General features: G+C 35.5%; 1 protein-coding gene across 1 annotated transcript in view; it reads left to right on the forward strand.

Annotated features, from left to right (window-relative positions):
- CAMKMT (calmodulin-lysine N-methyltransferase) overlaps positions 1 to 12,423 on the forward strand; it is a 278,568-nt gene that overhangs the window by 6,210 nt on the left and 259,935 nt on the right. Inside the window, exon 4 of the mRNA XM_005864842.2 lies at positions 6,026 to 6,090. Within this exon, the coding sequence (XP_005864904.1) occupies positions 6,026 to 6,090 (65 nt within the window). The remainder of the gene's footprint in view (positions 1 to 6,025; positions 6,091 to 12,423) is intronic.

The following is a 12,423-nucleotide window of genomic DNA, read 5'->3' on the forward strand; positions in this document are numbered from 1 at the left end:
ATTTGTGTACTTGGCAGGGGGTCCCTCAGCCCGGCCTGTGCCCTCTCACAGTCTGGGAACCCTTGGGGAATGTCCACCTGTCAGCTTAGGCCCGCTCCCCGGGGTTTCGGGCCTAAGTTAGCAGTCAGACATTCCTCCGGCAGCCTGGGAGACCTCGGGGGATGTCCGACTGACAGCTTAGGCCAGCTCCCCGCAGGGATATCCTTAGCGCTGCTGAGGAGGCAGGAGAGGCTCCCACCACCACTGCTGTGCTTGTAGCTGTCAGCCCGACTTGTGGCTGAGCGGAGCTCCCCCTGTGGGAGTGCACTGACCACCAGGGAGCAGCTCCTGCATTGAGTGTCTGACCCCTGATGGTCAGTGCATGTCATATTGACCAGTCATTCCGCTGTTAGGGTCAATTTGCATATTACCCTTTTATTATATAGGATTCCTTGAACCATTTTAGTTTAAAATATTTAAGCTTTAAAGACACCATAATAGCTAAAATTTGGGATTTGGACAAAAAATTGACTGGGTGAGCAGGGAAGAACAACTAGGAACTGGTTTGGTAATACTGCTTTATTGAAAACTTCAAATGAAAGATAAGAACTTTTGGGTTTGTTAGCTTGCCTGTACATTCTTTATGAGATTCTAATTAGAACACCTCAATTGCCTCACATTCTAATAGAGATAATTAGTTTAGTCCTTGGTTAAGAAAGAAAGAAAAATGCATTAGATGCTTAGTATGAGCCAGGAACAGAGGGGGGTGCTTTGATGTATTCTAATTCATGTAATCCTTACAATAACTCTGGGAAATAGAAATGAAGATAAACAATTGGAAGATAGTATATATGAGGAAATTAAAGAGAGGGAAAAACAGAGTGATCCAGGGGTCTTCAGGTACAAAGTTCTAAAACATATCTTTCACATCTACTGGTGACAAGAGGCAATAAATGTAAACTGTGCCAAGAATAATTTCCTGATGTCTGCAAGGCCCTGGAAAGCATTGCCAGAGAGCATGTGACATCTGTTATTCTTGAGAACTTTCAAAATAAGGTGTGGTTCTCCACCTAGAGTATAGAGATGACCTGGATGTAGCTGGAAGCCAGGCTAGAATGTAAACTGAGACTCCTTTCCAACAGGTTGTGATATATCCAGTTTTGGAAGAAAAAATACGGGTATGTCTATATAAATATGACATTTAATCCTACTTTATGGAGAGAAGAGAGGTGACTGAGCTAAAAATTTGCCCTAGCCTATTTGGCTCAGTGGATAGAACGTCGGCCTGTGGATCGAAGGGTCCCGGGTTCGGTTCCGGTCATGGGCAGGTACCTCGGTAGTAGGCTCCTCCTTGGCCTGGGCCCTGGTCAGGGCACATTCGGGAGGCAACCAATCGATGTGTTTCTCTCACATTGATGTTTCTTTCTCTCTTTCCCTTTCTCTTCCATTCTCTCTAAAATCAGTGGAAAAATATCCTTGGATAAGGATTAAAAAAATATTTGCCCAAATAACTTAAATGTACACAATTCTAGAACTGAACGTGATCTTAGAATGCATATAAAAAAGTCATAACAGCATTAATAATGGCTGACTATTGAGTGCCTACTATGTGACAAGCACTGTTGTGAGTGGTTTACATGTATTAGCTTATTTAATCCTCATAACACTTTATAAGGTAAATACTGTTATTATCCTCATTTTACAGATGAAAGTAAGGCCCAGAGAGGTTAAATAACTCCATTGATTATGCCTCTACTCAAACCCTGGTGGTCTGGTTCCACAGTCTGTACTTTTAAACACTTTTATTTTGAAATAATTGCAGACTCTCAGGAAGTTGCAAAAATAGTACAAGGAGCTCCAGGTACCTTTCACCCAGCTTAACTTCTACACATCTGGCCTCTTGGGAGGCAATCATGCATCTATTTATTCATTTTTCAGATGAAAGGATTGAGGCCTAGTAAAACCAATTTCCTCATTGATTATTCTGAGTATTCCATTTCTTACTCCATAATTCTGTTACTATATAGGAAATTGCAACAAAAATTACTGACATTGCCCAAACCGGTTTGGCTCAGTGGATAGAGTGTCGGCCTGCGGACTTAAGGGTCCCAGGTTCGATTCCAGTCAAGGGCATGTACCTTAGTTGCAGGCACATCCCCAGCAGGGAGTGTGCAGGAGGCAGCTGATCGATGTTTCTCTCTCATCGATGTTTCTAACTGTCTATCCCTCTCCCTTCCTCTCTGTAAAAAATCAATAAAATATATTAAAAAAAAATTACTGACATTGCTTAGGGGAGGATTTCTTACAAGAACAATTCATTCCATTCCATTGCTAATATTGTTCATGTGGGTTTCAACACTATGGAATGATTGAAAAAACATGATGAATAATTTAAAATAAATTCAAATCAAAAATATTTATTAGCACCTTCTGTGTAGGTAAACAAAAAGAAATATAAGATATATTATCCTCAAGGAGCTTAAATAAGTGAAAAGTTAAATAATAAAAAATAATTAAGCCATGGCCAGTGTGTCTCAGTGGTACAGCATTGGCCCTGGTCATGGGTTGAATTCCCAGTCAAGGGCACATACCTGGGTTGCAGGTTCATTTGCCAGCCTGGTCGAGGTTTGTATGGGAGGCAACACATCGGTGTTTCTCCCTCCCTCCATCCATTCCTTCCCTCCCTTCTTTCTACTCTCTAAAAATCAATGGAAAAAATATCCTCAGGTGAAGATTAACAAAATTTTTTTAAAATAATAATTAAATAAGAAGGAAAGTTAAGTTAAACATCTATTCTAAGAATTATCACCAGGCAATGCATAACTAATTACCAAATGACTGGAAAACTTCACGCATATTAGGAGTTTAGGGTACGCGTGATTTTGAAGGCCTTGAGGAGCAGCAGTTTAAACTGGATCTGGAAGTATTTGAACATTCTGGGAGAATGGAAGAAATCATTCCCGATGAGGGGAAAGGCACTAGAAAACAGCAATCAACAAGTACAAGGCATAATCATCAGAGGCTACTGAGAAGACCACCGTCTCTATGGGGAGGAATGGTGGTCAATGCATGTTATAACGTGGATCGGCTTCTGGGTTCTAATAAAGGGTTGAGCATTTGGGATGTTTTATTCCTCACAGATCATAAATATAAACCCCATTTTCGCATTCTTAGTTCTTATCACCTAAGATCACCTGCTACGGTTTAACAGAGATGATGTATATATGGTAATTGATATGGTAATTAATACTTACCAATACTTTTTATTAGTCTTATCCTTAAAATTTCCCTACATATTGATTTCTGTTTCTTTAAAGTTTTTTTTGTTTGTTTTTGTAAAGTTTTACTCGACTTGAAATCAATACTCCAAGAGGGTAAATACTTAGACAATTTAGATATTTTTGAATTCAAAATACATAGGTGTATCTTTTTTATACTGTTAAAAGGTTTATAAGCAGTGGTCCACATTAAAACTTTGACCATTATTTTCTGTCAGCTTTACATGATGATTCTTAAAAAGAAAGAATAAAGAATTTCCCTTGGTAACTTTTCATCAGAAGCAAAAGTCTGGACAATGTAAACATTAGGTTATGAAATCCCCAAGATCTGTTGTCTTTTCTAAATATCTGAGAATGGTCGACTCTTTGTTCTAAAGTGAGTATTGAGAATTCGGAAATCAAATTTTGGGACATGACTTGTATTTTTTCCTTGGCAAAATCTTCTTGTCTTTCTGGTGCTTTATTTCTTAGAACTTTATAGAAGAGGTTCTTGCTATTAGATAGATGCATGTACAGGAAACTAATACATAGTAGGAGACGTTTATACTAAAAATCTTCCATTAAAAATTCTTTCTCCTAGATTTATAAGCTGGAATCTGTTTTCATACAGAATTTACTGTATTGATACTAGAAATTGTTCCCCACTCCCCCATATGTCAACTTATTTTTAGTGTAGTAGGAATTTATATATTCTGAAAGCTTTACAATACTTCCATTATATTTGGAACCATAGAATTGCCTGAAATATTCATTTATAAATATGTACATGTCTTAGGTATAGAAAAAGCTGAGAGGCTTAACTGTCCTCTTTTCTTTGAATAAGACTCCTGTTGCTATGGTAATTGCTGAATTAGAAAACTCTTGACTTTCGGCTTGTCCTAGGAGCTTAGAATGGGCAAGAAGTCAAGAATGACTTTGTCTTTGTGATGCATCTTTCTAGTAAAACAAATACACTGCAGCAAGATCATATATTGCTTCTCTAGGGAAAGGAAAAACATAAAGCAAATCCTCACCCCACTGAATTTAGTAAGTATCCTGTGAGTGCTCAGTAGATAAAAAATAGTGATGGGAATGGTATGCGTACGATATTAGATGTATGGCATCCTTATATGTGTGGATATTATAGGTGCCCATGTAAAGCTTGGCAAAGCTGGCATCTGAGGCAAACATGAACACTGAAGTTACATTTAAAAAGTATAGTTTTAATGTTAGTAGTGTGAATCCTGAGAAAGAAGATACTTATAAAAAGGGCTGTCGGTGGCGAACTGGGCTCAAATTCAAAAACAAAACAAAACAAAACAGCCTAGCAGCCATTTAATATATATATATATATATACATACATATATACATATTAATTTGAGAGAGAGAGAGAGAGAGAGAGAAACATCAATGATAGAATCATTGATTGGCTGCCTCCTACACGCCCCACACTGGGGATCAAGCCCGAAACCTGGGCATATGCCCTGCCTGGGAATCTAATGGAATTGAATCTCCTGGTTTGTATGTCAAAGTTAAAGTAGTGTTGTTGTAAATTTTATTATAAATGGTTATTGTAAATTGTTATAATACCTTAAAGAACTATAGGTTTAAGGCAGGGGTCCTCAAACTTTTTAAACAGGGGGCCAGTTCACTGTCCCTCAGACCGTTGGAGGGCCAGACTATAGTTTAAAAAAAAACTATGAACAAATTCCTATGCACACTGCACATATCTTATTTTGAAGTAAAAAAACAAAACGGGAACAAATACAATATTTGTATTTGCATGTGGCCCGCGGGCCGTAGTTTGAGGACCCCTGGTTTAAGGCATATAGAGTAGTATGTAGAAGATTGCATTAGCACCAATATTTTACCACCCCTGGAAAAGTAACTCAAACTCTATGACCTATTATTGACTGTTGGGTCCATTTGTATGTGAAGAATAGTATCTTTTATAAGGATGAATAAAATATTAGTAATTAAATTAAACATTTAAAGGGTTTTCAAGTGAAGAGAGATTAGAATTAAAGAGAGTGGAATTAAGATTAGTGGGCAAAAGATACAAAGAATTTGCCCTCTGACATTTATAATTCCCTGTAGATGGAACATGCAGACCTGAAGGTTGGTTAGTTCCTTGTGACTAAAGTTCTGAATTCTTTGGGTTGTTATAAAGTACATTTATGTATTGTTGAGGTTCTGGAGGGTGATTGCTTCTTTTCCTTTTGAGATTCTCCAAGTGTAAGGTTTTGTTATCTTTAGAGAGGTTAATAATTGCCCTAGCCAGTTTGGCTCAGTGGAGAGAGTGTAGGCCTGTGGACCAAAGGATCCCGAGTTTGATTCCAATCAAGGCATGTGCCTCCATTGCAGGTTCCTCCCTGGCCCATGCCCTGGTTGGAGCGTGTGCAGGAGACAGCCAATCCATGTGTTTCTCTCACATTAATATTTCTCTGTCTTTCCCTGTCTCTTCCACTCTCTCTAAAATCAATGGAAAAATAGCCTAGGGTGAGGATTTAAAAAAAAAGGTTAATAATTAATTCCACCTTTATATAACTAAAACAACAAAAATATTAGTACTTTAAAATGTAGATCAAGCATCAAGAAATGTTATTTCATTAAATATTAGGAGGACTATATTCTGTTATTTATTTTCCTTCTCCCTCTAGTGGGCAGAAATATTTTAAAAATACAATATGGAAAGGTTTGTTAGTATTGGGTGTATCACTTTTTTTTTTTTTTAAAGCAAATCTTAATGTTCCAGAATCATTAAAGAAAATGTTTTATTCCTTTCTAGGCATAATAGTGGATCTTTGAATATTGAAGATGTTCTTACCAGCTTTGACAATACAGGAAATGTTTGTAAGTTATATGATCACTACGTAGAAATATTTTGTGTTTTAAAAAGTGAATTTATAATTGGTGTTTGTTCTCACTAATGTTTATTATACTGACTAATATGTGTGTATAATAGAAACTCTTACAGTTTTTAGCTACAAAATGAGCCTCCTATACAGTGCGCCTACTAAGTGGGATAAGGCAGTTTTACACTTGGCAGTTGTGTGCGTGAGAGAGAATGTAGGTCAGAGGAATCCTGGACTCTCCAGTACTATCCCCTTTGTTTCTTCTTTTCATTTTGACCTTCTCAGTTAATCCAACAAAGGGGCTGTCTCTTCTTTGTTGTGGTTTGGGTGCTTTCTTTTCCACTTCCTGCTTCTTTTCTCTCACTACAGAATGAAACCAGAACATTTTCCCTTGCTGTTAATATACTTTAATACCAGAATGTTTTTGTTTTATGCAATATTATGCTATTATAGAATATATTGCTGTTTTCATCTAAGCCTGTAAGTCGTGATTTCTCCATTGAGAAAATCATTTAAATCATTATAAAGTCATATTATTAAAGAAATTTAAAAAATCTTTATATCATTGCACCAAATAGCATACCATGATAGAAGCTAGGTACCCCTTCATATGTATTGCTTAGGATATTTCTCTTAAGATAATGAATTATCAATGTGATATGACAGTTGTAAATGTTAAAAATTGTACTCGAATACCTTTTTTCTCAAAGGAAATTTTAGAACTGTAACTACTTATTGTCGGAACTAAAACAATTTTCTTTGCTAATAGTATTGCTTTATTAAATTCCCTAATTTTAGGTCTGCATAGAATAATGTCATATTCTATACACCACATTATGGCAAACTTTTCATGTATAGAAAAATATGCATTTTGTCACTAAGGATTTTATAAATATCCTCAGGAACTCTAAAATATTTAAAATTATGTAAGTTTATTTTTCATGGATATCTTTTCGTTTCTACATGTTGGCACTTCCTGAATTGTTTCCTATTTAGGCATATCTCACATTTTTATTGGGGTTTTAGGCAAGGACTGGCCAAGGGATGCTAATGGTGGTTGAAGAGGCATCCTCCTTTAATTCTGTGGTAATGTAAAATATCATTAAGTCAGGCTTATGCATTTAGGAACATGATTGGAGAGTGTTAAATATGGAAATTTTGATTCAGTAGTGTAAAAATAAAATATTGTTCCCAGTGACTTAGTATAAAACAGGGTCACTAGCTGGCAGCATTATGTAAAACAAAAATATTTTCCTAAAGGTCCAAGCTATTACTTTATATATGGATTAGCTGTCTTATACTGTTCTAACATTTTTTCCTATCAGCTGCCCCCACCCCTTAAACCCTCACTTGTCTGCATAGAATAATGTCTGCATAGAATATGCACTTCATTTGTTGCATTGACAAAGGGAGAAATTTCATGTTGAAAGTATTTCTTCACTGCTGTCTATTGTTTGGTGGTAAGATTTGAATCTTTGGAATGAGACCTACTTACATTTGAATCTTGGTTCTGAAATTCATCTTGAGCAATTTATATCATTTCCATGAGCCACAATTTTTAAAAAATCTCTTGGAACTGGATATAATGTATAGAAAGTGTGTAATATATATTGCATTTTCATAGTGGACACTATAGAGTTTATTATTACTGGTGATGAGTATCTCTAAAATTTTTCAGTTTTTTTTCTAATAATGAAGATAATATTAAGAGTTATTCTGATGTTTTAAAATAACTATTTTGATAGAACTAATAAGGCAGGAAAAATAAATGACCAAAATAGTAATTTGTTAAAATGTCTTGCCATAAATGTGGCCTTCAAAACCTGAATATATTGTCTTGTTATAAATGTGGCCTTCAAATCCTGAATATTCCAAGTGATAGAAGTGGTGACAAAAATAAGACCTGTTAAAACATGTTGTTTATTGTAACTTTTACATTACACTCTTTATATTTTAAAAGAAAAATCTATACTGATATTTTGCTTAATGAAAAAAATTGGTTACAATAAAGTAAGGATTGATTATAATTTTTATATAGTCTTTGCCAAGGCTTAAAACGATCAAGGATTAAAAAAGTAATTTTTCAGATTTTTTTTCTTCTTTAAATTAATCACTCAAGTATTTGATTTTACACTAATTGTGATTTTAGGTTGAGTTTGTGAAAACCCAGCAGAGGGCGCCACATCATAATTCTGTCTCACTGCTCAACATACTTGGATTAATAATTTGAATAATAAATAAGCTTTCATCATATAAACATATAAAAATATGTCTAAACATTTCCATTTGACTTGTTTTTATATATTTACTATATTCAGGAACTCATTAATGTAAAAAATAGATTTTTCTGACCAATTTTTTAGTTTATTTGCTTTTTTGTTTTAAATAGTTGAATTTTTATACTTATAGCTTCAAATAGAGGAATATTTTTGAACATTGTTAATATTGATATATAGAGAAAGTCCTATGTAAGAATATCAATTCCTAAATCATCACCATAGTAGTACATCGATAGTAAGTATACTGAGGGATGTTTAAAATGAGGAAAAAAGTTTCTAATATTGTGAGAGAACCAATACAGAGAATTATCCATATATTTCAGGAATTAGTTTCCAGGTTAATATAGCTTCCTGATAATAGAAAGAATAACGTAATTAAAATATTTTATAGTTACAAAAGTCTGACGTTTTATAAAATATATTCATGGTTTGTATAACCCTTAATCTCAACTTTAAGGTATTTTTAAAAACAAGTAATGATTTTGTTCATTGTAAATTTTCAAAGAGTGGAGAATCATTCTTCCTCAATTTGTTCATTCTCTAACTAAAAGGATATGAGAAAATCCTTAATTTTAGAAAATAAATGAAACCTCTATCAGTGGTTCTCAACCTTCTGGCCCTTTAAATACAGTTCCTCATGTTGTGACCCAACCATAAAATTATTTTCGTTGCTACTTCATAACTGTAATGTTGCTACTGTTATGAATCGTAATGTAAATATCTGATATGCAGGATGGTCTTAGGCGACCCCTGTGAAAGGGTCATTCGACCGCCAAAGGGGTCTCGACCCACAGGTTGAGAACGGCTGCTCTAGATAGTTTCTTGTTTCCTGATATATTAGAAGACATTATTTATATTTACCTTTATTATTTAAAAATGTTGTATGTTTTTAAATGTATGACCTGTTTTATATTTTTGAGGTAACTTTCACCGTTTAAATTCATTTGAATGTTGTAGGAAGAAATGAATTTTCCACAATAATTTTGCATGATTCATTGCTCTATAGAATATGACCCCGGTCTTATCTTTATATATGTTTGCTATTGTGGAAAGCAAATTATTTTTAAAGGTAAGCTCTTTTGTGCTTACCTCCAACCATATGGGTGGGTATACATATTTTATTACTTGAGTTCTACTACTTGAGAAACTACTTCCTTTTAAAATATCAGAGTTACTCTGTGGAGAGGTTGTATGCACTATTGATTCGTCATGCCTGGAAAGAGATGCCATCAAGCTACCTAGGGAAAAGTATAGGATGACATCCTTCACCTGAAACGAGGTGCTGGCTGCTTCTGTGTTTCATGTGACATGTACAGTACTTTGGGTCAGAGGGTACTTTGCTAGCACCACAGCAGATCTCTTGCTTCTGTTTTCTCTGTGGGTAGGATCTCCATTCCAGCCAGTCCCTGACCTCTAATCAAAGAAACCCCATCATGCTATGTCTTTTCCAAAACAATTTTCTCTTTCTCCAAAGTCATCTCTTTCCTCTACTGAAATGAATTTTTTTAACCAGTTAACTGCCACATGTCCAAAACGGAAACCATCCCTACATGCCAAGATATTTTAAATTTAATTAAAAAAATCAATTTGCAATGAGTATTATAAAAATAAATATATTACTTACAATTTAGGTGTCCTTGAATATTTTCAGCTGAAAATTCTCTCATGAAAAATGATTTTAAAGTTGGTCAGGGCTGCCACTTAGGGAAAACATTTTTATTTTATAGATGTGCATGGCGTGTGGGGAAGGTCCCCTGCTTGTGTCTACAGATGCTTATGGCATAAAAAAGAGATTCTGTTTTGCACTTTGTTGATGCAAATTTGGCCGTCATATATACAGTGCAGCTACATCTTTGGTATTTGGTATATAATAGCTTCATTTTTATTTTTTTTTAGCACACAGTTCTCTTTTGGCAGCATAAACAGTTAATACTTCTCATACCATGTGTTGTATGTAATATATACAATATAATGCGTATAAGCCTTTAAAGGATAGGAAATCAAAAGTTATTATATATCATTGCAATAACCTAATATGAATCAGGATTTTTGGCTAACACTGCAGCTTAAATTTGGGGAAATGTATTGGTAAGATTCCTTCTGCTATTCTCTTCCCCCTCCTTTTTTTAAAAATATATTTTTATTGATTTCAGAGAGGAAGGGAGAGGGAGAGCGAGATAGAAACATCAATGATGAGAGAGAATCATTGATTGCCTGCCTCCTGCATGCCCCACACTGGGGATCGAGCCTGCAACCCAGGCATGTGCCTTTGACTGGAATTGAACCTGGGACCCTTCAGTCTGCAGGCTGATGCTCTATCCACTGAGAAAAACCAGCTAGGGCTCCCTCCCACCCACCCCCGCCCCCCTTTTTTGTATTTTTGCTTTTTTTCTCTTTTTAAACAATTCTCTTTCTTTCTTTTTTGTCCTGCTATTCTGTGCAAAAAAATTGTTTTTCTCTTGGCCGGGCTACATGACAGTACTCTGTGTGTCATTAGTGTCTCCTGGTCTCCTGGAGAAATTTGTAGATCCTCTGCCTTATATACTTTTACATGTGATAGTGTGACACTACCACCCCGCCCTTCCCACCCTCACCCCTGTGAATCCTAGGGTTGACCTGGACTTTTAATGCACACAGCTACATTCTCCTATTTCTAGATCCTTCTTAGTGGTCTGATAGCAAAACCTGTTTTGTGATGTATCCAAAGCTGATCTCCTTTGGGTTTGTAGTCAATTAATTATTACTTAAGGAAATATTCTTATTAAAATACAAAATATTGCCCTGGCCAGTGTGGCTCAGTTGGTTAAGTGTCATCCCATGCACCAAGAGGTCTCTGGTTCGATTCCTAGTGTGGGCTCAATCCCCAGTAGGGGGTGTGCAGGAGGCAGCTGATTGATGTTTATCTCTCATTGATGTTTCTCTCTCTCTCTCTCTCTCTCTCTCTCTCTCATTCTCTGCCTTCCTTTCTCTCTAAAATAAATAAAAACATACTTATTTTTATTTAAAAAATATTTTTTATTGATTTCAGAGAGGAAGGGAGAGGGAGAGGTAGAAATATCAATGATGAGAGAGAATCATTGATCAGCTGCCTCCTGCATGCCCCACACTGGGGATCAAGCCCACAACCCAGGCATGTGCCCTTGACTGGAATCAAACCCAGGACCCTTCAGTCTGGAGGCCAATGCTCTATCCACTGAGCCAAACCAGGTAGGGCAATAAAAACATATTTAAAAGAAAAATGAAATGAGACTGTAAAGTTAGAATGTAAAGGGATTTATTGTAGTACAATGAATAACTGAAAAAAACCCATAAATCTTTAACTTTAGGTGACTGATTAATTATGGATGATTTATGAAATGGAACATCATGTAGCTGTTCAAGATATCTAAAACATGTTAGGTTAGAAAAACCACTATAGTAAGTATGATTTTATTTATGTAAAATACATATATGCATTAAGTAGCTATGTTTATGCATAGAAGTATGTCTTAATGTTCATAGTATTTGGTTTGGGTATTCAGGTTATTGATGACTCTCTTCTTTTTAATAAATATACTTTTATTGATTTTTAGACAGAGAGGAAGGGAGAGGGAGACAGAGAGAGAAAGAGAGAGACACATAAATCAATGTGAAGGATAAACATTGATTGGCTGCCTCCAGTATGCACCCTGAGTGAGGACTGAACTGTAACTTGGATACACTGACCGGGAACTCGAATAGGCGACCTTTCGGTGCGTGAGATGGCGCTCAACGAACTGAGCCACACCAGCTAGGGCTCTCCTCTTTTTAATATGTTTCAGAATTGCTTGATTTCTAATGGCATGTATTAGTTTTATAATTGGAAAAAGCAAAGTTATTTTTATTTTGAATAAAAGTAGTTAACTCTTTAAATTCCAAATTGAGTACTAAATTTTTTTTTTTTGAAAGCTGTGATAAATTCTCAAATTGCTTAGGAAAGCACTGGGGAAAAAAGGAGCAATTCATTTTACCAGTGAAAAAATATAAAGTATTTATTTTTATTTTTATTTATTTATTTACTAGAGGCCCGGTGC

The sequence above is a fragment of the Myotis brandtii genome, unplaced genomic scaffold (genome assembly GCF_000412655.1).
Source record: "Myotis brandtii unplaced genomic scaffold, ASM41265v1 scaffold191, whole genome shotgun sequence".
Classification (NCBI taxonomy): domain Eukaryota; kingdom Metazoa; phylum Chordata; class Mammalia; order Chiroptera; family Vespertilionidae; genus Myotis; species Myotis brandtii.